This window comes from Hyaena hyaena, unplaced genomic scaffold (assembly GCF_003009895.1).
Source record: "Hyaena hyaena isolate Hyena2069 unplaced genomic scaffold, ASM300989v1 scaffold_44, whole genome shotgun sequence".
NCBI lineage: Eukaryota > Metazoa > Chordata > Mammalia > Carnivora > Hyaenidae > Hyaena > Hyaena hyaena.
The window spans coordinates 4,051,735-4,079,043 of NW_024080676.1; the positions used below are offsets into that span (position 1 = coordinate 4,051,735).

Below are 27,309 nucleotides of genomic sequence, written 5' to 3' on the forward strand. Positions count from 1 at the left end.
TGTGTATCAGAGCCATAGGGCTGGGGCCAACCACTATGAAGATCAAGGTTCTAGGTCTGTAAGGTATTTTTTTAATGTTTATTTATTTATTTTGAGAGAGAAAGAGAGACAGAGCAAGCAGGGGATGGGGAGAGAGAGAATCCCAAGCAGGCTCCGCGTTGTCAGCGTGAGCTCGACATGGGGCTTGATCTCATGAACTATGGGATCATGACCAGGGCCAGAATCAATAGGTAGACCCTTAACCAACTGAGCCACCCAGGCACCCCCTAGAAATGACAGAGCATCCAATCGGATCCTTCCCTGAACCTAACACATAGGGCTGGCAGAGACAGAGGAATGACATATTCTGTGTATCAAAGCCACAGGGTTGGGGCCAACTACCATGAAGATCAAAGGCCTAGGTCTGTACAGTATCTTGAAAGGACATCCTGTCTTACTTTAGCTTTGTAAGCAGCTCTGGGCAAAACTACCGCATAGAGATAGCTGTTTCTTTCTTTGCCAGAGTCGCCAGGATATAAAAGAAAAAGCATAATGTGATAAATGATACTATTGTTCACAATATTTGCTGCCTTTCCCTGGGAAAGATTATCTTTCTCTATCCCACTAATGTTAGGACTGGCCACTTCACCTGCTCTGACTAATTAAATGTGAGAGGAAGCTTTAATAGTTAGTGCATGATTCGCATGTCCTCTTTTCCATTTCCCAAAAGACAAGCAACATTCCAGAGGGTGGGGACTCTATCACCCTGGGTTCTAGAGTAAATATGATGTGCAGCAGAGGTATGGCTGATCAGGAAGGATCTATGGTATGAATAAAGAGAAGAAAAACTGCTGTTTTTATAAGTCTCTGAGATTTGGGGCTACTTGTTACTAGAGCACAATGTCTTTATCCTGACTAATACAGAAATTGCGATCAGAAGTAGTGTTCTACTGTAACAAAAATAAATTGTGTTTGGGCACAAGGTAGTGGATGTCAAGGAAACTGTTAATTAAGGCTGGAAGGAGGTGATGTATGTCATGCAGTGATGAGGTACCTGGTAAAAATATTGCCTGCTTTAACTAGGAAGGCAGATGACAAGGTGAATGAGCTATGGCTTTAAGTGAAGAGACTGAGAGTCAGAATGTTAGTAGCATGCTTTGGTTGCTATTAGCTGTGTTTCATAAGGTACTATAAGAAAGAAAGGGGTTTTATAGAGAATTGGGCAATTTATAGTGGGAATGAAAAGGAATAGAGAGAGTGCAGAAATTCAGGAAGACCCAACGTATTCTCATCAGTAAGCAATGAAAGAAAAACTGAGAAGGCCTTTGAGTAACAAAGGCTAATTCAAACTCAGTTTTGTGGTGTGGAGAAATGGGATCCCTCACCCATTGCTAGTTGGAATATAAGATAGTATTCTACCTATGGAAAATCATTTGGTAGTTTCCTAAAAAGTTAAATGTAATCTTATCAAAAGACCCAGAAATTCCACTCCTAGGGAAACTTCCCAAGAGAAATGAAAATATATGTCCACACAAAGACATTAACTCAAATGTTTATAGCAGCCTTATTCATCATAGCTCCAAACGTGAAAACAACATAAATGTCTATTGGCTGTAGAACAGATAAACAAAAAGTGATATACATATAAAATGAAAAGCTATTCAGCAATTAAAAAGAATAAACTATTGACACATGCTACAACATGCATGAATCTGAAAAACATCATGCTAAGTGATAGAAGCTAGATGATTCCATTTATATTAAATGTCTAGAGGGGCGCCTGGGTGGCTTAGTCGGTTGAGCATCCGACTTCGGCTCGGGTTGTGATCTCACGGTTTGTGGGTTCGAGCCCCATGTCAGGCTCTGTGCTGACTGCCAGCTCAGAGCCTGGAGCCTGTTTTTGGATTCTGTGACTCCCTCTCTCTCTGACCCTCCCCTGCTCATGCTGTCTTTATCTCTCTCTCAAAAATAAATAAAACATTAAAAAAATTTTATAGAGTTAGAATAGTGATCACTAGGGTTGGGGCAGGACCAAAACTTGACTATAAATGGGTGTTAAGGTACTTTTCCAGGTGGTGGAAATGTTCCATAATTTAATTGTGGTGATGGTCACACAACTATGAACTTACTAAAATCATTGAATTGTACACTTACAATAGGGAATTATACAGTATGTAACTACACCTTGAGAAATTTGTGCAAGAAAAAAAAAAACTCAACTCTATAGTGAGGGCCAGTCAAGATGGTTCCCAGTACGTTCTTTCAGTGTGAGAAGCATGGTTTGGTAGAGGAGGCCTTGTAAGTGCAAGTAGCCAGCCATTAAGTCGGAGAGAGAGGCATGTCTAGGAAATGACTGTGGTGTGGCCATGGCATGTGGAGCTGAATCAAATAGGAAGACAATTCACATTTCAGAAAAGTTTTGTGCCCAAAACGCCACTAGCATGGCCTGCAGAAGACCTCAACTGTTGGAGATATAAAATGACCTGTAGTGATCCTTGAGCCCCCAACCTTCTATGGGGAAGGAAGTAGGCTGGAAAAGACGCCCAATAAGAGTAATAAAAAGAAAATACAGGCCTCCCTGAATGGGGCCATGGAGGGCCATGGAGGAAAATGATTGGAGAGCTACTCTCAGGAGGTGGAATCAGGGTCCTCCCTGGGAAGCACACGTGAGGAAGACACCTCTGTTCCTGCCACTGCATCCTATTCCATCTCAGGAGCCAGAGAAGAGCAGGGCATGACAACGTCAGTTTCAAAAACAGCAATAGTTCAGGCAACAGCAAAGAGTACTATGATTGATTAGTGATGTCTGCCATGGGCACCTGTGGGAATAGCCACCATCAGGGATATTTTGGCCATTCCTGCTTTCCTCTTCAGGAAGGCAATCATCCTTCATTGTTAGGAAGAAAATCAGGGTAATACTGTTGGAGAAAAGAAACCAGAAGTTTGGTATAAAAACAATTGCTCTGGGGCGCCTGGGTGGCTTAGTCGGTTAAGTGTCCGACTTTCACTTAGGTCATGATCTCGCGGTTCGTGGATTCGAGCCCCGCATCGGGCTCTGTGCTGACTCCCAGCTCAGAGCCTGGAGCCTGTTTCAGTCTGTGACTCCCTCTCTCTCTGACCCTCCCCTGCTCACACTGTCTCTCTCTCTCTCCTAGAAATAAATTAAAAAAACATTAAAAAAAATTAAAAAAAAAACCAATTGCTCTTCCTAGAAACAACAGAGAATAAGTTGAAAAGTGCTCCCAAATAAAATAAGATACTGGAACAACGCATAAGAAAAATGATGGATCAACAATACCACTATAAGCTATGCAACAGAACTTTCTGCAACGGTGGGAAAGTTCTATGTCTGAGCTTTTCAATGTGATAGCCAATAACCACATGTAGTTACCGGGCACTTGTAATGTGGCTAATGTAATTGAGAAACTGAATTTTACATTTTATTTTAATTAAATTTAAATTGTTACATGTGGCTAATGGCTATATTATGAATACAAATAATATAAAATACAATTTTATATAATGATATAAATAAAACAATAAATTATGTTTAAAAGAGCATCACATATCTAGAAATAACCTTGATATAAAAGGGGTGATACTATGTCAAGAATGTAAAATTCTACTAAAAGGTATAAAAAGTGGCTGACATGAAAAGAAAGACATGCTATGTTGATTTCTTCAAATTAATGTGTAGGTTTATTATGCTTCAGTCAAAATCCCAATATTTTTCTTATTAATGAGAAAGTGATATTGAAGTTCATCTGTGTAACTAGGTGATAACAGTCAAGAAAGAGTACTGAGGGAGGATGGGCCTCATCAGACATTGAATATGTTAGAAAGCTACGGCAACCCCGCAACATAGAATAGTCTGGAAGTGATCTCTAATCTATACAAGAAAATTCATATATAAGGAAGTTTCACAAATTTGTGGAAAAAGGGGGGCACTAAATTATGAGTTATGTAGAGACAAATGGGTTATCTATTGGAGAACCTTACACTATACACCAAAATAAATTCCAATAAATAGAATTTACTGGGGCGCCTGGGTGCCTCAGTCGGTTAAGCGTCCAACTTTGGCCCAGGTCATGATCTCGTAGTTCGTGGGTTCGAGCTCTGCGTCTAGCTCTGTGCTGACAGCCCAGGGCCTGGAGCCTGCCTCAGATTCTGTGTCTCCCTCTCTCTCTGTCCGTCCCTTGCTTGTGCTCTGTCTCTCTCTCAAAACTAAACATTAAATTTTTTAAAAAATATTAAAATTTAAAAATTAAATCAACAAGTTGGCTGAACAACAGTTAGAAGCAAATGAGCTAAGTCTATGCATTCAAAACACACAGTTTTTGAATTCTTACCAAAGGCAAAGCATGAAAACATGGCCCACGGCCATCTCCTAAGAGAAGCTCTCTGAGGATTCCCACCACCTGGGGAAACTTTCCCCCACAACCCTGGCTACTCAAAGTGTAATCCACAGATGAGCAGCAGCATCGATGCCTTGGAGCTCGACAGAAGTACAAGACCACAGAGTCCATGCCAGACCTGCTGAACCAGAAGCTGCCTGTGAACAAGATTCCCAGGTGGAACGAGTGCACACTAGAGTCTGAGAAGCCCTGACCCAAGGCACCAAAGGCTTTGCCTCAATCCACCACATCCCTGGAGGCACAGGCTCCCCTGCACCTCTCTTACGCTTGTCAGGGCTATAATGAAGAGGCCAAGCAGGGTAATTCTTCACAGAAAGGTCGAGCTTGAATGGAGAGGCCAGAGGAAGCAGCTAAAATGCACATCGGTGGAAATGCCATCTGTTCCAGCCTGGGCCAAGCCCACGGGAACTCCAACCTGCAATTTAGGGAGTCGTCACAAGGTGGTGGTGTTTTGTTACGAAGCTCTGGCGACTATGTCAGGAAGAGAGATGAAATACAATAGGAAAAATGCTTTTCAGAAATCAAAAATAGAAATCTTTAAAGTAGTCAGATACAGCTTTAAAGCTTTTATATAAGAAATTTGCAAATAGAAAAGGAGACTAATTTTTAAGAAATACTTTCTAATGATATATATTCAGCGAGTGATGTGTTGATAATTAACAATTGGCTAAGGGGAGGGGAGAGCCCTGATTTGGAGCATTTGCTGATTTCCCTGGTGTAAATGCTCCCATCCTCGCTGATTTCAAGGTTACAGAACATGGAGTGGGGAAAGGGGGCATACAATGGGTTCTCACAAAGCCTGCAGGTGAGAGCCAGCGGCAGCACATTACTGTAAAGTTATATTATGTTCCCCATCTGATCCCATGTGTATGCCTGATCCTCAAGGCTGTAAAAGATGCCCACGAGCCAGCCTTGCAGGGAAAGGCTCCCATAAAGGATTCTCACACCATCCTGTCCTTCCTGCCTTTCCCATCTACAATAGAAGCATATAGTACTCTGTCACGTGTACTAGGCCAAATGCATTCTATGGCACAGAGAAAAGACAGGACTTGGCCAAGGTCATGGAAGGAGGAAGAGGCTTCAGAGATGTTTTAAGTTAACTGATGCCTCCCTGATTTCCAAATCAGACCTCTCGCCAACAAAGCCACCTCTTCCCAAAGTTTTACATTTAAAAAACAATTTTTTTAATGTTTATTTTTAAAGAGAGAGACAGAGCATGAGCAGGGGAGGGGCAGAGAGAGAGAGAGAGACAGAATCCAAAGCAGGCTCCAGGTTCCAAGCTGTCAGCACAGAGCCTGACGCTGGGCTCGAACCCACGAACTGTGAGACCACGACGTGAGCAGAAGTTGGAGGCTCCACCAACTGAGCCACCAGGCGCCACCCAAAGTTTTAAATCCTAATAAGAAGTGTTGCAATAATCAGCTTCCCTTACTACAGGACTTCTCAGAGCCTTCACAATCCTAACAAATATCATGAGTCTCCAAGAGAAAGAGAATGCAGCCTTTCCCAATGTGGTTTGCCCTGGCATCTCCTTTCACTGAATCCTGTCCTAAGGAACATCTTTTAGAGACTGTTGCACCACTCAACAATCCTCCAGGAATTATAGACTCTGAAGCCTAGAAGGGGCCCCTACTGTCATCGGATCCAACTCACCAACTGATGCCTGAATGGCCTCTTGTCACACACTTCCAGTGACACAGAACCCACAGCCTCCCAACTCATCCCCCTTTATCCTGGATCAGCTCTCTTTTTCTCCCCAATCTGATGTTTGAGTTCTTCTCTCAGGAGCAAGACACTGAAGAGAAAGGGATTGATCATTCTTGAGCACCAGCCAGATGCCAAGCTCCCATGCTCCTCTAACCATGCCGAGGGCAACTCCACACAATACACTACATCACAGCCGCTTTTCAGAGGAGAAAAGCAGGCTCTGGAGATGAGGTGATCTGCCCTGGGCCACCTCTCAAGTCCATTCTCAACTGTCATCCATCTTTGCCTTGCAATGATCCATGCCGCTCAGTGAGGGAGGGAGGCCTACAGAGGAGTGACTGATGTAGCTGTGAGGGCGCAATCAGGAGAGGCCTCACACAGGGGGTGACATCTGAGTAGGAGAAGGGCTTAGGAGCAGAAGTCTGTTGAGTGGACAACGAGAGGAAATGGTATGTGACCAATGGAGCAGTGTGAGCAAAGGCCCTGTGGTGAGAAGCAGCAAGGTACTGTCAGGACAGGGGCAGAAGGGGCCCCACGTGAGGGGCTCTTGTTGATGCAGGGGACCCATGTGTGTGGACCACCAAGGACAGCAAGAACCAGGTAGGACGCAGGTCCACAGGACCTGAGAGAAGGCTCCGATACCAGGAGCAGAGCCCGCGGTAGTTAGAGCACCCACAGTGCCGCCAGTCACAAGGAGCCCCTCAGTTTGGTACAGCCACTCACAGTCCCCTGCACCTGCTGTCCCCACCACTCACCCCAGCCCCCAGCTCAGTGCCTTCAGAGCCTTTTCATAAATGAACAAGTGAATGAACGAATGCTCCTCATGAAGTCACAGGGGAAGGCAGGGCAAGAACCGGTCAGCCCCATGTCATGGGGGAAAGTAAGACTTAGGGGAGTTAATGACCAGCCCCCGTTTACAGCCTGTGCGAAGAAGGTGGGGCTTCAAATCAGACCTTTTGGCTCTAAACTTGGAGCTCAGTTCACTGCCTGGCACAGGACCCAGTTTCTTGAATTGGGACGCCAAGTGGGGGCTGATCTCATGGTCGGCTCTGTTTCCAGATGAGCCACTGGCCTGACAAAGGCTGCACAGCCCAGCAGGGATGCTTGGAGGGGACAGAGTGCAGGGGGGGACGGCCAAGGGGGTCCCGAACACCCCTTCCTACTCCAGATTCTGAAAGTCTGGTCAGGGGATCTTGGGGGTGTTCAGTGGCCCTTGGTTTAGGGCCTGCAGAGCTGGGCGACCTGTGAGCCGGGCAGAGGCCCGGCCAGTCAGAGGGAGACCCCTTTGACTCTGCTGTCACCCTCTGTCACCAACCACACCCTCCCCAAGACTCTGTTTCCTAGCACCCAGAGAGTAGGAGGATGGGGGGCTGACATTGCTTGAGGATATCCCCTCCATTTCCCCGTCCATCCTGGCCACAGGCCCCACCCGGGAGCTCACTCCAAAACCCACGGAGACCTGAACCTACCCCATGGGAATGACCTCCAACAGGTCCTTCCCTCCCCCACCACCCGCCCCAACCAGGCCATATCCTGACCTTCATATCTACACTTTCAACTTGGGCCTGTGCTGACAGGTGGTTTGTGTTTCTATCAGCTTCCCTCATAGGGACCTCATCACAAATGTTCCATTGCAGAGCTGCATCTCAGGACACGACAGCCCAGATTAAAGCAGTATGGAGACACAGGCTTCAGCTGTACTGAGGAAGAGGAAGCTTGGAGGCTGTGTGTGACATTGGACAGACAACTTTCCCCCCTGGTGGCATTTTCTTCACCCATACAAGATAGCTGAACAGCCCAGTGCTTTCCAAGTCACGGCCCACAAACCACTTGGGTTGCAAATGTCTAAGGAGAGTGTTGCTGGGATGATCCCCAGGCCTTAACCCAGATCTATGAAATCAGAATCTCTGGGGACAGGACCCGGGGACAGGACCCAGGAACGTGCATTTTGAATTCATTCACTCGCCCCCACACAGGTGACTTGCGCTCCCTGAAGTTTGGAGACCGGCGGAGTCTGCGGCCTCTGAGGTCCTCCAGCTTTAATGTTTGGTTTCCCTACAATCTCTGAAGAAACAGAGGGTATCCACCCACGCAGGGCCTGCCCTTTGTCATCCCAGCGACAAGTCACGAAGGAAGGATCTCGCTAGTGCTCCGTAAGAGTTGCCTAGAGAGAAGCCGAGATTATCAGAGGAACTAAATACGACACATTCTAAAACCATCGGAATTCCTCCCAGGAAACAGGGCCAGAGGCGGAACGGTTACAGGGAAATCCTACCCAGAGACACATTTAGTTCACTCCAAGTTTCCAGCAGAGGGATTGAACAGGTTTAAAGCAGTTTTCTGTGAATCTTTGTCAAGGGAGTGTATGTACAAACAAACAGGGAGGGTTTTTTTTTTTTTTTTTTAGTAAAAAGTTAATCGGCTTAAAGTGTGCAACTAAATAAGCAAAGCTTACATTAAAGTGACCCACAGAGAAAGGACCCCATGGAAAGAAAGTTCTAGGAAATACAATATGGCCTCTATGTTCTTTTGTAGTTTCACGCTATAAATATTCATGGGGCGGTGTTAATGGGGTCCACAGCTCTATGCAACCACAATAGTTTTTTTGTTTATTCTCAGGACCATGAACTTTGAAACCATGAACCTAAATTTCAGGACTCTGCATTCAGGCGCATTTGCAGAGCACGAGGGGAGAGGTTCGGGCTCTCGGAGGACAGAGGAGAGGAAACGGGGCGAGATGTGAATCACGCCTCCTGGATCTTTTGGTTGAGATTAAAGAGAAGGGTCTGTTTAGTATGAGAGGCCTCCTGTCTCAGGGTCTCCAGCTGCTCCAGCCTGGGGAAATGGCCCTCACCAGGGACAGATCGCTTAGTTACTCAACATATGACAGAAAGGAGTGGGGAGCTGGAAATCTTTTAATTGGATCACATTTGTTGCAAGTTTCACATTCTTTAAAAAACTAGTCTGACTCATGGAATTCCTAAGCTGGAGAAAGTCATCTAAGCAGTGTCCTTCTTTTCCTTGTGAGGAAACTGAGGTCCAGGAAGGTTAAATGACATGCTCAAAATACCACATCCAGAAGCCATGTCTGCTGACTTGAAATAGGTGTTCTTTCCCTACACCAGGGATGGCAAATTTGAGGCAGGCATGTGCTCCCCTCCACCCAGGGCGATATCCCACAGCTGTCCTGTCTATAGAACCTGGACACTGCCTCTAAGTCCATCCCAACACGGTGCTGCAGAAGGCCACCACAAATTCATAGAAATGGCACATGAGCTGGGACCTATTTGTCATCGACACCCTATACCATGCTGGCAATGTTCATAATCTATTATTCCTTTGTTCTAGCTAAGGGTTTCCTATTCAGAGCCACTTACAGCCTGAACTCAGTAGTTTGAGAGTACACACCAGAAACACAGCAAGGCTTTAGAATCCATAGGACTCTCCAAGTTAAAGATCTGTCAGGACCGAGGAGAGCACCACATACAGCCGGCTACAGCAGAGCAACTGGGTTCTGAAAGCTGATTCTGAATGCTGGCCCTGCCTTCCTCCTTGGTTGGCACCATCCTGTTTTACCGATGAGCCAAGGGAGTCAGCCTGGTGTCTGGTCTGGTGGCCGCCTTGCTGAGCAGATGTGGCCTCCTGCCCCGCCTCTTCTTCTCCATCACAATATGGAGCCAAGCTACGTATCAGAGACATGCTACATCTTGGCTTTCCAAGCAGGATTCACTTGGGCTTAAGAAATATCCATGCAGCTATTTCCCAGAAAGAAGAATTATCCACTAGATTGGCAAGAGCAGGCAGGTAGGGGCATCCTTGCAAGGTTATTTAAGTTTTATAGCTCAAAATAGGTTTCATCTCATGCACCACACCCACTCAATTGGTGAGGTTTCTTTGCGCCCTGTGAGGTGACTTCTTGGATCCATAGAAAAGAGTGCCATGATCCATGAGCCATGTCTTTCTCTGGCTTGGGAGAGGAGTGGCATCATAGTGCCACACATTGGTCATTTACAAATGTATGTTTTAAAGATACTGAAAATACTCCCATCCATGTAAAAGAATATCTGCAGCAAGGCCTGATCTGTGACTAAAGTTATTCTTTCTATACTTACTCTCCACCCTCTCTGCCTTGCTCTGTGCCCGGGAAGGCTGATCCTATGGACTGCATCCTCCACGGCCCCCTGTTCTCTGGCTGCTCATAGTACTCCAGCAGGAGGAACCCTGGCAGATGAGATAGAAAAGGAGCGAGACACAAGCCTTTCTTCTCATTTCTCCCCCTCCTTTGGTGCTGTCTCTCATAGCAGGTGCATCCCTTGGCCACCTCCCCTCCTGCTTGGTTCCAGCTCCTACAACACTGCTCCCTCCCTGTCCCTTCAGCCACAGGGGTGGCTGCGTGGTCTCTGGTGCTTCATGCTCTTCTTTGTCCCTTAACTCTGCCTCTGTAAGTAGTCTCTTCAGGAAGGTCTCTTCAATTGAAACATCTGGGGTAAAGTCTGTTTCCTGCTTGGGACCCTGGCTCACATCGCTGTGCTAAGAAAATCCTTCTGTTATGTTACTGCCATAGCTAAACAGGATGGTGGCATTCCGACTAGTCAGGTGATTGGCTACTTTGGCCTAAGAGAACACTTTTCACTGCTTAATTCCAGCAGAATATGACCCACTGCTCTCTCACACTTGCTGTGTTCCCACAGCCTGAGCTCACAAGCCTCCACTCAGTATTGGACAGAAGGGTGCAGTTTAAGTCCTAAAAGCCAGAGCTTCTTGGGCTATAATTTTGCATCTTATGTGCCTGATTCCAGGACCAGGCATATCTCATAAGCCCTAATATCTCCACTGTGGAATGATCTTGCACAGAGCCACAAGTTACCAGTGCAGTTATGCAGGACTCAGTCTGAAGACAAAGGCCCCCTGAAGACCCTTAGTAGTGCAGAGAGTGAAAAGAAAGATATGCTGGGCAGAGGATAAACCTGGCACCCACCTCCAGGCCACAGCTGCCCATAGCTGTCCCTGTGACCTTGGACAAGTTACTGCCCCTCCTGGGCCCTCAGGCTTCTCACAGGAAACGTGAAAAACTTAGAATAAATAATTCCAATGGTTCCTTCCAGCTCTAACATTCTACCAGATGTTACTCTAAGACCTTAATGTTCATTAATGGAAATGAGCTTATCATCGTTTTGACTAAATTTTCTTCCTAAAGGTCCAGCAAGTTTAGTCTATTGTGGCAGAAATTGCTTATTGTCCACCAATACCTTTTCTCACTTTTTCCATAATAATAGAACCTCTGCTCTTCAGTTCCAGGCCTTCCAGAAGAAACATCCCCCAGACTCCATATAGTTATCTGTGGCCCCATGACCAATAAGATAAAGCCAAAGTGGCAAATGGCATCTCCTGGGAAACTTCTCCTACATCCTTTGTCCCTTTGTCTTTTCCATGTCTTCCATGTCTAGACTGTGTGTGTGATGGTTTGAGCTCTGGCTACCATCTTGAGCCAAGAGGACAAGGGCCTCAGCCTTGAGAGAATGGAGGGGAAGCTGTAAGAAGACTGCATCCTGGAAGATTTCCTGGAGCAGAAGCCATATTCGCCCTGCACTGAAGAATCTCCAGACTTTGATGTGACAAAGAAACTTCTAGCTTGTTTAACCAATGTTCCAGCTACCAATGTATTGTCTCTCAGCTCTGAATCTACCCTTTTTTCTCCTGCTTTGTGATACTGGAGCTGCATCCTGGAAACATTCCTCCTTTGCCAGCTGGCCTGACACTAGGCTGTATCAGTAGAGGGCACTAAAGGGATAGTGCAAGAGGAAGAGATTTTTCTTCCTGGTTCTGGGGGTCTCATCTTTCTTGTTCCTACGGAGTGGCTGCCAGCGGTGTTCAGGGAACCCACTCATGCTCACCCTTCAGAGTTTTGCCTGGACTCCAATGGGCGATTCTTCACTCATCAGTCTTTTCCTGTAGCACCTCGGTGAACTTCCACTGGGCCATGGCCACATTCTCTCTAGAAATTTAGTCTGGGTGGGTTGGGGGAGGGGGCAGCTTCTCTCAAGTTCACTCCTTCCCTAGTAATAATTACTCCCCATGTCTGCTGGTTCTGTTCTCCTTAGAGTTCTCCACTAGCCACTTCCCTTTGGCTAGTTCAGAATCCTTTATGTTACATTTTTGAATTACTTCTCAAATTACTGTATGATTTTAGTCTCCCAACTGGACCTTGATGGACATAGCCAATTCATATGGGTCCACTACCAGCAAACCCAAAATCTTAAATGGTACAGCCATGCAATCATCACCATGGAAAAGGGAATGATGTGGTACAGAATAAACTTTCTGCTTTTTACAAATCTTCTCCCCCAAAATTATTTGTGGCAAACATGACAGATAAAAGGTTGAAATCCCTAAAATTTAAGTTTCTACAAAATGTTAAAAAATGACCATCCAGTTAGAAAAATGAGCATGAATAGAAGAAAAGAAGTAAGAAGAAAAAAAACAGGAAATAAACACAGCATAAACAGGAAATGTACATAGCAAAAGAAATAGGAAGGGTAACAATAAATTGTTAAATGTTCAAAATCATTTGAAAAGGAAATACAATTACAATACAACTGCAAATTGGAGAAAGAGCAAATTATTTTTCTCTTATCAAACCAGTAAAGATTTTTAAAACTAGGATACAGAAGATTAACCTTAATGGAAGCTCAAAGGAATAAAAAAATTTTTGAAGGACAATTTGAAAAGAAGAACCAGAAGCTCTAAAAGCATCAACAGTTTTGCCTCAGCAATTCTATATGTAGGGATTTTTTCTAAAGAAATCATGTTAAATGTACATAAAAACCTAGCAACAAGGATGACTCCAGCATCACTGTTTATAAGAGCAGAAGAAAAGAGTGAGGAAAATCTCTATGTCCAACAAAAGGGGATTGATGAAACAAATTATGATGCATCTATACAGTGATGTACAGAACAATTGGTATTGACATTGTATAAGTACATGTATTACAGAAGCAGCTTTTTATCACGGAAAGCAGTTCATGGTACTAAATGAAAATGAAATATCAGCAGGTTCAAAGCAGTATGTACAGCATTTAAAGAAAAAACAAATGTAAACAAACATGGTAAAATTTTTTTTGGAAGAATATACAACAAAATGTTAATTACTTCCAGGCCGAGTTACTGGAAATTTTTACTCTTCCTTGCTCTTTATGTTTTCTAAATGTTCTCCAGGGGATGTGTATTAGCTGTGGAATTAAGAAAACTATTTTATGTTAAAAAAAAAAAAAAAAAAAAAAACTCCCGGGGCTCCTGGGTGGCTTAGTCAGTTAAGCGTCCGACTTTCGCTTAGGTCATGATCTCGCTGTTCGTGGGTTCGAGCCCCGCATCGGGCTCTGTGCTGACTGCCAGCTCAGAGCCTGGAGCCTGTTTCAGTCTGTGACTCCCTCTCTCTCTGACCCTCCCCTGCTCACGCTGTCTCTCTCTCTCTCTCTCTCCTATAAATAAATAAAACATTAAAAAAAAAAAAAAAACTCCCTTTCCTACGCATCTCAAGGACACCCCGATGTTTACTGAGCATGCCTTGATGAACTCATTCATGTGTCAACTCTGATTTTGAGATGCAGCTCAACTTGGGGCCTCTCCCTCACACAGACCTCAATCTCCCTCCCATCTTCCCGTCCTTTCCATTCCTGAGGCCACAGTCCAAGGCCGGTCCTCCTTCTCCTAGCCTAGAGCTCCTGATTATCCTCCTAGTTCCTGCTTCTACAGATCCTAAGCATATATGTCTTCATTGTACTAGTTCTCTGCTCAAAAAAAAAAAAAAATCAGTAGCTCCCCATTTCTTAAGGGAGATGCCTCAAATGTCTCAGCTTGACATTCAGTGTTCCAAGCTTCTTTCAGTCGTATCTCTACTACTCTGAACAGTAAACCGGAGTAATCACCCAGCTCCAGATACATCAAAATTGTTCTTGCTTCCTTGCTGGACTCAGTTTGTTCTACCTGATGTGCCTTCCCCTGTACCCCAGCTCCTTCAAATCCCAGGCATCCTTCTAGGCCAAGATCAGGACTTACCACCCTCCCACCCCCACCGCCACCAGGAGGAAGCCTTCCTAGATTTTCCTTATGGTGATTGCTACCTTTTCCAAATCCCTATAGTATCTCATTTGCCCAGATTCTCATTTGGCAAATACTGTCTGAGCACTCACCATGTGCCAGGCACTGCACTGATGACAGGGAACAAAACAAATCTAATTTCTGTGCCTTAAAGCTCATTGTCTCATATGCAGATGGACGATGAGCAAATAATCACACCAATGACCATACCCAGTAAAGGATGGTAAAAGGATGCAGGGAACCAAAGGTGATACAAGAGATTTAAGAGAGGACACCAGATTGAGATCAGGGCCTGGGAAGCCCTTGGAGGGTCAGGGGTGGGGGGAATGATATGTAAGCTGAGGGTCATCAGCAGATCTGATTTTGTAAACATGATCAAACATGACTTTCAAAAAGGTCACTCCACCTACAATGTGGAAGAGAGACTGCAGGAAGTAAGCGGGGCAACAGGCACCACTGCAGCAGCCCAGCTGGAAGCCCACCTTAGACCAGAAGGTGGCAATGGAGATGGAGGGGAGTGTATTAGCAGGACTTGGGTTGGATCGCATGAGAGAGGAAGGGAGAGACAGGCATCCAGGATGGTGCCAAGGCTTCTGGGTGAAGCACTTGTGTGGACTCTGGGATCACATGGTACCTGCTGCCATTGGGCCCAGCCCCCAGGGAGCATCTGAGTCCAGGGTGAGAGGATGGGAAACCAGTACCAGCTCAGTGGGGAGGAGAACTGACCCAGGAACATGAAAAGGCATTAGGGTGAAGGTGGCCTGCTTCTGTGGGAAACTGGTTCACACAGGACTCACATCAGCTCAAGGCCGGTAACCCAGGTGGAAGGAAGGGGAGGAGGCTTGGTGCAAATTGCAGGATGAACCAGGAGATAAGTGGCCCAGCTGGTGGAGCGGGCAAAGACTCAGGTCTGAACGTCAACACTCAAGTGCTCGTGCAGGCGAGCTTGAGAATATTTATTGGTAATTGACAGAAGTGGTTAGAGGGTGGCGTGATCATAGATAGGTCTGTAACCAATCAGCAGGAAAGCTCAATTCTTGTTGCTATGTTTGCATCCAGGCAGAACTGTATTATGAGCAGGCTAAGAGGATACCATGAGAAACCTGCTTATATGCATTTGGTTTATCTGTCATCCTCTCTCTGCTGCATGGATGAGAGCAAGCGAGCTGTGGAGCAATAAATTATCACTCGCCACATGCTATGGATCCCAAGAGAACTCTCTGCAACCCTGAGAGGGAGAGATAAGCCTACACAGGCCACGGAGAGATTGTCACTTCTGGGGAAATTCTTAAATGGGGAACAGTAACAGGAGTAATAGTAATCATAGCAAGGAGAAGAACTAATAAGAACTGCTCGCAAAACACTTCTGTTTGCCACCTCATTTAATTCTCAAACAAACCTACATGATGGGTTTTCATATTATCCCCATTTTCCAAATGAGGAAGCTGAGGATCAGAGAGGTAAAGAACTTAGTCAAAACCACACAAGTAGTGAGGACAGAGGTAGGCATCATGACATGGGTTGACTGATGCCAAAAACAGTCTCTTAAACATGATGTTTCACTGACCTGCTCCATGACCCAGACGGCCACTCACCAAGAGCCTCCTTGGGAAACATGGGCCATCTAAGTCTTCTCCCTCTGGGGTGAGGAGAGTGGCTGGACCCATCATCTTCAACTGACCTGACACCATGCACTGCCTCAGGCCTTCAGGGAAAGGGATGAGGAACAGAGAAGGACAAATGCCTTTCAACACTTTGTATCACCCTCCCTTGTGCTTTGGGACTAAATGTTTTGAAGGCCAGAACTGTCTCATCTTTATTGGAGTCCTAGCCAAGGGTAGAGAAAAAGGTAAGGAGATGGTGGTGGGCTCTGGTGCTCTGGAGGACAAGTTTACCAATGTGACCTTTAGACCTGGCAGTACAGAGGTGTTTGTTGACTGTGTGAAAGGGTACAGAAGAAGGGGAGTGGCTCCAGGTTTGGAGAGGCCATGTGCTTAGAGAAGACAACAGGGGTGGGAGGCCCTTGCCCCACTGCATACAAGTTCAATGTTCCATGTAGGCTTCAGCCCAGCCTCTCCCACTGTGTAGCAACCAGACCACATCTCCCAAAGTCCACAGGATCATAAGAGCCTAGACCATCTTCTGTGAGTGCTCAGATCATCTCCTGGCTGTTTGAAAGACTAATGAAGAGAGGAGAAGAAAAAGAGCTTTGAAAACCATCAGGTATGCATGGTCCAAAGCTCTAAGGCAATGTTGTAAACACTGTGAGGATTAATATAATTGTAGTTCTTCTCTTGAAAAGCATGGCGAAGGGTAAGAAGGCAAAAAAGGTTAGGATCAATGAAGTTACATCCTCTATTCAGGTTGCTTGACTAGGTGTCCATGGCAGAAGGACTGCACCAACATCAAGTGTGATGTGGTCCCAAATCCTGCTTGCTATTTAAAACCTGGAAGAATGAATACTACTAGAAAGAAGAGTGGCTAGGGGGAGCCATTGGCTGAATGGGGGCTCCAGCCCAATACGCTCACAAATCTCTAAATATAGTCAGGGGCTGGCTTCTCAGTGGGGCCTAGACACCTGGTTGGCTTGCAGGGCCTGAAACCACGCCCCACTCCTAACATCAAGGAAGCCAATGACCTTCATGCCAGAATTGTTTTCAGACCAAGGATTTTGGATATAGAGGAACGATCAGCATCGGCGTCATCAGGAAACATAAAAGCTCTGGAAACATCATCATCTGGCATCAGTTGTTCAAATACTTGGTTTCCTACTATTTGGAAACCTTGTTATGTTTATGTGGGATTACAGTAATAAAGACGTAATATTTACTGAGTATTTACCATGTTCTAGGCACTATCCTAAGGCTTTGTCTGTATGAACTCATGTAATCTTCCTAATAACTCTATGTGGTAGATATTAATATCCAAAACTTATAGACAAGGAAACTGGGTTCCAGAGGACTCAGGAAGGTTGCTTAGGGTCCCCCAGCCACGAAGTGGTATAGCCAGGACACTTTATCTCTAGACTCTGCTCTCTCCTAGCCTGGAAGGTGGTGGTGTTCACACAACCCGATTTAATCCACACACTTTTTGCATATGGCAGGTTCTTCACAGACCACAAAACTACTGTAATATTTCACACTTACTGAATGATTCCATGTGCTAAGCACAGTATTGAGTGCCTTTCTTATAGCAACAAGCCTGCAGAAGAGTTGGAGTTTCTATTCACCACATTATAGAGACAAGGAAAACAAGGCTTTAAGCCATGAGACTTGCCCAAGGTCTCACAGCAATTACGTGACAGAGGTGAGAAGGAAAACCTAAGTCAGCCTGTCTCCAAAGCCTGGGTTCAGAACCAACAGGCTGGGAGCAGCCTGCCCCGGCAGGTTAGTGTCCTAAGAGCTGCTGGAGAATCGGTGAGAAGGGGAAGGTCCCAAACTGACCACCGGAGGTGCTGCTAAGTGCTGCTGACCTGTTGACAGCCAGCTTCCACCAGCAGCATCTTCTTGCTGAGGAGGCCATGCCCAGCTCTGAGCTGGATGCTTGGATCCCCCTGCCCAGGCCATGACCCTGTGCTTGGTGGGGGCCCTGCAGATCTGGGGCTGCTGTGAATGGCTCTGGGGTTCAACTACTGCCCTGCCCCTCCTCTCTGTCTCACTGGACAGAGGATTAAATGGCATATGTGAGACATATGCCATTCCCAGAAGAGGGTGTGCCACAGTGATCACTGACAAGGACAAAGAAGAAAGCAATGGGTTCCACTAATGTCAGAGTTGGGGATCCACCTTGGATGATACCACTGAGGACTTCTTTGTCTGGAGAACTTGAGCTCTGTCTACAAAGACAACGTCAGAAATCACAGGACCATGGAAGGTCTGGACATGATGCACGGCTTCTCCCTATGCAGAATGGGAGCTGACACAGCTTCCTGTCTATGCCTGAGGCTGGGTTAAAGATCAGCAGGGTGGCGTTCTTACTACCGCTCAGCTCTTGAACATGATCATCCAAAAGGGGCCAGTGTGTTCCCCTTCTTGGCCTCCCCTCTCCCAGATGCTGCTCGCCCCAGTAAGAGTCCCAGCCACCGTTGGGACCTCTGGGTTCTGTTGGGCATCCAATAGCCACACTCTCTCTGCCTACTTCGTTGAGATGCTGTGTCTCTTGACAGTTACTCAAGACAGTGTGTTTCCTCCCCCAGCACTGCCCTGGCTCATTCTCACCTTCACTTACTTTTTTTTTTTTTTTTTTACAAATAGTTTATTGTCAAATTGATTTCCATATAACACCCAGTGCTCATCCCCACAAGTGCCCTCCTCCATGCCCATCTTCCCCTCCCCCCCACATCCATCAGTCCTCAGTTTGTTTCTCAGCATTCAAGAGTCTCCCATGGTTTGCCTCTCTCCCTTTCCCCCACCATTTCCCCCCTTCTTCTCCCCCATGGTCCTCCATTAAGTTCCTCCTAATCCTCCTATACGTGCAAACATATGATATTTGTCCTTCTCTGCCTGACTTATTTCGCTCAGCATAACACCCTCAAGGTCCATCCATGTTGCTACACATGGCCAGATTTCATTGTTTCTCATTGCCATGTAGCATTCCATGGTATAGATAAACCACATCTTCTTGATCCATTCGTCCGTTGATGGACACTTAGGCTCTTTCCTTGTTTTGGCTATTGTTGAGAGTGCTGCTGTGAATATTGGGGTACATGTGCTTCTATGCATCAGCACTCCTATATCCCTTGGGTAAATTCCTAGCAGTGCTATTGCTGGGTCCTAGGGGAGTTCTATTGTTATTTTCCTGAGGAACCTCCACACTGTTTTCCAGAGGGGCTGCACCAGTTTACATTCCCACCAACAGTGTAGGAGGGTGCCTGTTTCTCCACATCCTCGCCAGCATCTAGAGTTCTCTGATTTGCTCATTTTAGCCACTCTGACTGGCGAACCTTCACTTACTTTTTAAAGAAATCTTTATTGAGCTAGAATTCGCATACCATAACATTCACCCTTCAATTACTTAGGAGACACTGTTTACCAGTGTTGATAAGGTCTGAATTTAAGAATCACTGACTACACCGCATGAAATAAATGGTTCATTTATTACAAAAATTCAAATTCCTCTATAGCATGTCAACAAAAGAACTCAGAAAGCAGTTATGAGTACTGCTCTGTGCTCTAATAATGAACACACCAAACACTAAACACCTGTCCATACCAGAAGCCAAGCACTTGATAAACACTGAATCATTTAATCCTTGTAGCAAACCCAAATAGTGACTATTAGAGGTTCTTTCCAAGTGAGGAAACGGAGGCACAGAGAAGTTAAGTAGCTTACTCAGGATCACAAAGCCCTGTGTAGGCAGCAGATTTGAATCCAGGTCTGTCAGGTGTCAGGGCTTATGTTCTTCACCACCTCTGGCACTGCCCCAGTGCACTTCAGGGAGTCAAGTATTAGAGATAAGCTAGATACTGCTCCCGCCTGGACATGTGGGAAACAAAACGTTCATTTCAGTACAGCCCTGAAATATTTTCCTGCCATCAAATCAGCACCTGCTGATAAAAGGGGACCATGACAAATAGGAATGGAAATCAAGTTGTAAAATTGCCAGATGTCCTCCCCTAAGAGCGGCCCATGGGGGTGGGGGTCTGGCAGGAGAGAGCGGGGTGCCAGGGCGGCAGGAACAGGGTCTGCCAGGGAGACAGGCCCCCAGGAGGCACTGTGGAAACCTCACAACTGTGCTTAAGAAGCCAGGGCACCTGGCTCTGCCATGAAGGATGGAAACTCCGGAGGGGGGCACTTCCCAGGACCCCATGATCCCCCAACCCCTCCCTGAGCACTTTAGGAGGGCAGCAGCCCACAGGGCCGGGTCTGCTTCACTACTTCCCAGGCTGACAGTGAGCTTGGAGGTCCCTTCTGCTGTAGACGAGGCACAGGGCCAAAATCATCATTCCCTCATTCTGCAAACACTGATGAGCACCTACAATGTGCCAGGCACTGCTCGAGGCGCTGGACTTACAGTAGGGACTAAAGCAGACCAAAGTCCCTGGCCTCACAGACTATGAAATTCTAGCCTGCATCAGTAATGCGAGGGCCTCTGGCAACAGCTGCCCCAGAGCATATTGCCCTCGAGGGATCTGGGTGGCCCCAAACACCAGGGCCCGCTTGGTACAGCCGCTGTGTCTGGGAGAAGAAGACAAGGTAGACTAGGGCCTCACACTCCAAGCAGAAGTGAGGTCTGAAAGTGCAGGGAGGGAATGTGAGCTTCCTCCTGAGGAAAGAGTAGCTCCCAGACCGGAAGCCTCACCACTGGCTCCTCAGCCACAAGCCATCAGAGGCCACTGACTACATTTATTTACGTAGGAATAGACATTTTATCCTATGTGAACATGGAGCAGTGAGGCAGGCCCTGGGATTTATCAAGCCACCAGCTGAAAAGTAAAGCTGGCTGCCAGCCAGTTTCCTTGGGTTCAATAAATCCAAAAGTCTATACAGCACTTTACAGTTTACAAAGCACTTTCCCGTCATTTGAGTATCGTGGACACGATTCTGGTGATCTGAGCCACAGACCCTCAGCTTGACTCGAGGCAGCTCCATGCATTGCTGCATGTGTCCCCACTTTTCTTAAGAATTTGAGTCTATGCGACCACGACACTAGCACACACAGATGAAGGCTGGCTGTATCGGGAAGTTAATGCCTGAGGAGCATGGCACGTCCTATTTTCCCAAACTGGCTGTGACAACTCCCCACTCCCACCCATTTCACGTGCTCTTCTAACAACGTGACTTTGATACTCCTCCCATGGAGAGGTGGGTCTATGTCCCTTCCCCTTGAATCTGTGAAGGCCTGTGACCATGGTAGAAATGACAATAGGCGGCCCTCGGGGCAAGGTCACATGAGGCGATACAGTGTCCGTCTGGTTCTCCTGGGATGCGTGCACTTAGAACCAAGCTGCCATGCTGTGAGGAAGCCTCACTAGTCCACACGGAGAGACCGCTTGTAGGTGTTCTGGCCACAGTCCCACGGAGGCCCCAGGCGATAGCCGGCTGTGACTGAACGAGACCCCATAATTCTAGCCACCAGCCAAGTCACCCCCTTCCCCACCACTAACCTGTAAGTGCTCCCAGTGGAGGCTCAGACACTGTGGTGCCAAGACAAATCACCTCTGCAGTGCCCTTTCCAAACTCCTGATCCACAGAATCACCAAAACAATAAAATGGTGGTTGTTCTATACCACTGAGTTTCAGTGGTTTTTTTTACACAGGAATCAAAGGAACAGGGAGCAAAAATGAGGGACAGCAGCCTTTGGAGAAATGCTCCAATGCCTATTGTATGAGCAGGAAACTCTAGGAGACTTTATGGAAGCTTTGCAGAGGTCCTGGTGGGTACAAGACTCCATCAACAATAGCAGCTACCTTGATTTACTCCCTTCATTGATTTTCTCCTTCCTTGTTCTACTCTTCCTGCTTCTTGGGATCACCTCCCAAATGAACTGTCAACACACAAGTCCTTGTCTGAGGAATCCAGCTACAAGTAGCCTCAAGTCTGCCCTACAAGGCAAGTGGTTTATTCCCACCCCCATTTTGCAGATGAGAAGACTGAGGCACAGCGAGGTAAAGTGACTTGCTCAAGGCCACACAGAGAGTAAAAGCAAAAAGGACCCAGGCCTTCTGGTTCTGAATCCAGCTAAAGAATTGTAGGTGAGAGCAAACAGGCAGGGAAACCCTAAGATGCTTTGCAAAGGTTCTCAGAGGTGTGGTGGTTGGGAGGATGTCACTGTCATTTGAACCCTTGGCCCCACTTATAGTTTAAGATGAAAAACAAAATGGCAGAGCCAGGCAGAGACCAGAGACCATGCGCAGAAAGACCAGTGTACCTCCCTAGCCCATGCCAGGAGGGCTGCACACCCTCACTCCCACTCCAGGGGCACCTGCTTGAAAACATCCCTTTTTACAGCATTAAGTACATTGTTTCTTTGTAAAGTTAAATGTTACAGTTTCAAACTTTCTTTGAAGATCCACATGAAGATGTTCTTTCAACAAGTCTCTAAAAAACCTGTCTGTAAAAAATCTAACTATAGGAACATCTGGGTGGGTCAGTCAGTTGAGTGTCTGACTTCTCACAGTTCATGAGTTTGAGCCCCGCATTGGGCTCTGTGTAGACAGCTCAGAGCCTGGAGCCTGCTTCCAATTCTGTGTCTCCCTCTCTCGCTGCCCCTTCTCCCACTTGCGCTCTGTCTCTCTCTCTCTGTCTCCCTCTCTCGCTGCCCCCTCCCCCACTTGCGCTCTGTCTCTCTCTTAAAAATAAACATTAAAAATTTTTTTTAAAAGACTCTAACTGTATAACGGGCACTGTTTTAAGCATTTTAATCCATTAGGAATCATCCTCATTTATAAACGAGGACAATAAGGCACAGAGAAATTACCTGTCTTGCCCAAGGTCACACTGCTTGTAAGGAAATGAAAAAAATCATAAATGGCAAAATGGTAAATGGTATAAATTGTTTTAAAAATGTTAAAAGCGGTGAAATGGAAAATAGTAAAATAGTAAACGGTGAAACACTTACCAGTTTGCTCAGCCTCTGAGAGACCGAGCTGGAAGCAAAGGTCACAGAACCATAGAACACAGAGTAGGAAGGAACCAGGGGCACAAATTCAAACGCTCACAAGGCGTGAAGTGGGCACAGGGCAGGACAGCTGCCATGGACCAAGAGAACCAGCTCCCTGGGCCTGTCCGTTTGCAACCCTAACAAGTCTAACCACCTTCTCCTGTAGATGAGCAACTGAGGCCCAAAGAGCAGGGGAATTGTTCGAGGTTAACCCAGCTCCTGAGAGGACAGGACCAGATCCAAGACTCTCCTCTCTGCACTCTGTGTCTGCAGCATAGTGGGGACCCCCCTCTAGAACGGACAGGTGGGAGATGTTTTAGGTTCAAATCCCTGAAGCCCCCCTTCTTGGCAGAGGAGTCAGGAAGTTAGGATTTGACTGGGATACGGTGAGAGGCTGCCCCTAAACATTGGGTTTAAACGTGGACCCGGGAAATGCAGTGATCCCCCTGGAGCTGAGAGCCATGTCCTTTTATTGAAGTCTCAATACCCTGATGAACTGCTTTTTATCCTTCCAGAAGGCTTTTCCTAGCTCAGGGAACTTCCAGGAGCATGGACAGCCAGAGACGTGACCTTTTCCCCAGGTCTCCCTTGCCATCGCCCTCTTCTGGCCGCTTTTAGAATGAGTACAGCTTAAGGAGAGGCCAAGGCGAAGCGAAGATCAAGGACGGCTGTGGAACACGCTGGAGCTGGCTGAAACCGAGCTCCTAAGATCCTCTTCTTTCCAGCCCTGCCTGTCCATCCCATCCCACAGAACACGCATGCCTTGGTTATCTGGCATTTTCTACAAAACTGTTGGAGAACAATGAGGCCCCAAAGAGGCAAACCTGCCTTAGGGTTATTCCACAAGGTTGAGACCGGGAGCTGGGGGCTCTCACAGACAGACCCATGTCTCTTTCACCTGGATTTGCAGCACCTAGACCAATACCCAGCATGCCAGAGTGCTCAGTACCTTCCTGAACAGTCTGATGGCTTCCCCAGTCCAGGCCCCAGATGCCCACATTGCCTCACAGAGCCCCCAGCACACATCCAGTGGAGTCCAGGATCTGACAGGTCTAGGGGATGGTTGATTCAGCCCCTATAGCCTCCATCCCATTTTCACAGCCTCAGTGTCTCCTTCATTTCAGGGCAAGACCACCACCACTCCACCGGAGCTCCGGAGCCCCTTCCCCCTGGTCATGAGCTGGGTCCGAGAAGGAACTGAGAGACCTCGGTAGGGGCATGTTACCTGCTGATATGTTTTCAAATGACCCAGGAACCAACACTTCTGCCACCTTCCTAACTCAGAGGCCCCACCAGGTACACCAATAGGTGGTTATTCCAGAGGAGTATTCTTGCAGGGTAAGACTAGCCCCTCAAGCTTGGTTTGACCCTCAACCTTCAGAGATTCTCAGGTCTCACATCCCTTCGGTGGTGCAGCCTCCTAGTAACCTAGTCTTCCCCAGACTTCACTCAGTTCTGACCTATCCGACCCCCAGCCTAGCCCACAGCCGCTGTAGTAACAATATGAATAATTACAGGACCACCTCATTTTTCCATTTGCAGAGAATTTTCCCACAAATCATCCGAGACCTCTTATAATTACGGTCCCCAATGAACTGAGGCTACCAGAGGTCTCCAGGGAGCTAAAGAGTGGGGCCACTGGCCACGGCGCCCCCCTCCTTGCCCCCCCACCCCCCGACCCGGCCGGCCACAGCTCTGGGAAAGGAAGGAGGCCTTTTCTCCCTTCCGTGCGCGCATCTCTGCCACCGGCCAAGGCTCCCATCTTCTCAGGAGAGGGAGGACCGCTCTGTCCCGGCCGGCGCTCCCCAGACTCGCCAGCTCCCTGGAACCTGCGCTCTGGCCCGGGGGGCGCTGAGGTCCCCGGCGCTCGCGCTCGGAGGCCACGCCCCTCGGGACACACTAGCCGGCTGGTGGCTCCGGGAAGGGAGCTGCGGCGCCCGGGCCGAATGTGCGCCAGAAAAGACCCGCGCGTCCCGGGGCGCCGCTTCCTGAGGGATTAGAGCACCTGCCGGCTTCCATCTCCGCGACCCCCAGGCCCGGACCACGCTGAGGGGGCTACAGGAAGTTTTCGGCACCTCGGGTCCCGCGCATTCTTCCTCGGCTACCACTTTTCCCTTTGCCCGCTGGTGCAGCTTTCCGGGTTTTTCCCCCTTCTCTTCCCAAGAGCAGGCACGAGATCTCGGGAAACTTTGAGCACAACTTGCAAACGCCGGGACCCCGCGGCCGGGGCTCCACCTGAGCCTGGGAGCCGCGCGTCCGGCCCCGCGCGCCCGGCAGCGGCTCGTGCGGCGCACCTGGCTGTCAGACGGCGCGGGCGCCCGCCTTCCTGCGCTGTGCAACCGCTCCGGCGGCTGCCACCCGGGGCGCGCCGCAGACCCGCGGCCGGGAAGTCCCAGCCGGAGTGGCATTGTTTTCCCGGGGAGCCGGGGAATCTCGGGGGGAGGGGACAGAGACCCGCCCCACAGACGGCAGCGCAGGCTGGCCCACCACTCATTTGCATTTCAAAGGCAAACTTCTGCCGGACTTCCCCGGCGGCGGCCGCGGCACCTACCGGCTTTGCACGGGTCGTGGTAATGCTCCAGCTGCTGCTCCGCGCCCTCCTCGCCTTCCAGCGCCCAGTAGTCCGAGGCGGCGTCCGAGCGCTCCGCGAGCCCCCCGGCGCCGCGGGGCAGCGGCGGCGGCGGTAGCAGCAGCAGCAGCAGTAGGAGAGGCAGCAGCAGTGGCAGCGGGGCCCCGAGAGCAGCCGCCCGGGGCATGGTTGAGAGGGGCCGGCGGAGACCGAGGGAGTTGAGTGCACGGAAAGCTCGGCTCGGGCCAGGGACCGTGCACAGGGTCAGGTCGGCGGCGGCCGGGGCGCGGAGATTACGCGCGGCTGCCCGGCATGGCTCGGGCGCGGAGCGAGCAGAGCGCGGCGCCCGGGTCCGCGTCGGGGCGCCCAGGAAGCCGCCGCTCGGAGCTACTTGCCCGGCGGCCGAGGCTGCGGCGGCTGCGACTGTGGCGGTGGTGGCGGTGGTAGGAGCAGTGGCCGCTCCGCCCCTCTTCACCGGGGCTGGACCACACAGCCCTCGCCAGGGGCCCCGGGCAGCCAATCACTCGGGCGCCCGAGGCGAGGCCCCTCCTCTTCCCGGCACCTCCGCAACTTCGGAGGAAGGGGAGCGAGGTGAGGATGCTGAAGGCAAGGACCCGGGGCCCTCAGAGCTCCCACCGAGCCGAGGGCGCCCTTCTCTGGACGCCACCGGCCCCCGAGGACGCTGCTTCTGAAGATCAAGGCTGGACTTCCCGCCTCATTTTAGCCTCACAACTCACTTTACAACTCCCTGGTGCACACGTGGGCGAAGGCAGTCATCGGCGGTTACGGCTCCGAGCTCAGGACCAAGAACCCGATGCGAGCCGTCCGCGTCGCTAACAGGCTGAGTGCTTTCGGACAATCGTTTCGCTCTAGGAATGTAGTTAATCTTCTGTCTGGGTGCTTTCAGCTCAGAAAAAAAATAGAAGATTGCGATTCTCTCAGCTTTCTCAACATCGGTCGTCTGGCCGTGGCGGGCTCTTGCTGAGGCACCCACCTCACCTAACAGTAGTGGCTGGGGATATGCGTGCCTTAGGGGAAGAGTTATTCAAAATGACAGATTCCCCTCTTGGTGACCCTATCCTTTAGCAAAACAGTTTAAGATGCTTCATAAAGGCAAAAAGATTGACAAATGAACAGCTGTACGTGCTATTTGTGTTAAATTACAGACATGTTTTTATTAAATAAGCCACTCACCATTAACATGATGTAATAAAAAAGACCAATTCCTGAAACGTGCTTACTTTTTTTTTGCCAATTAAAAACATGCCCAAATAATTTAGGAGAATAATCAAGAGATATTTGAAACCCACTGCCACGTTGTACCTTAAATGTAAAAAATGCTCAGAACTGAGCCATTTTTTACTTACAGACATAAAAAGTATCATAAGGCATTTCAAAGACCTTTTTAAGCAAGCAAAATTGCCCTAACCAAGAAGTAAAACACACTAATGTGTAGCTTTTTCAGCATCACACCCAGTAGAATCTAAAACTGTGAGCAAAAAAAATGAACTAAACTTCCTTTCAGGTCTCCATATGATTTCCAGACACTAATGACAAAATAGCTGACAAGGAGCCCAGAGCTGAGCTTTATACAGGACTCCGAATTCTTGCATTATGATAATCTGCTTTCTTATCTATTAACTAGGATTACAAGTCTTTTAAACCAGTAAAGATTTAAAAATTAACCGCTGTATGAGGGCTAATGGATATTTTGTCTTGGCCCTTAGAAATCCAAGTTGACCCTGCTTCATCATCAAATGGGCACATACAGAATGGAGCCAGATTGGGCAACATCTAGTCAGGAACTCACAAGTGGAAGAAATTCGGAAGGAAGGGATGCCACCAAATGGCAGGGAAGGCCAAGTGGCCATTAAACAAGCAATAGGTGTGGGAAGGGGTTGAATGGCATTTCTGCCTGAATGCTGGAAGGAGTCAAACC

The 27,309-nt window shown here is 48.0% G+C and overlaps 1 protein-coding gene across 1 annotated transcript in view; it reads right to left on the reverse strand.

Annotated features, from left to right (window-relative positions):
• TLL2 (tolloid like 2) overlaps positions 1 to 25,773 on the reverse strand; it is a 114,983-nt gene extending 89,210 nt beyond the window's left edge. Inside the window, exon 1 of the mRNA XM_039230278.1 lies at positions 25,353 to 25,773. Coding sequence (XP_039086209.1) covers positions 25,353 to 25,557 — 205 coding nt within the window. The 5' untranslated portion in view covers positions 25,558 to 25,773. The remainder of the gene's footprint in view (positions 1 to 25,352) is intronic.
• Positions 25,774 to 27,309: the final 1,536 nt, after the last annotated feature.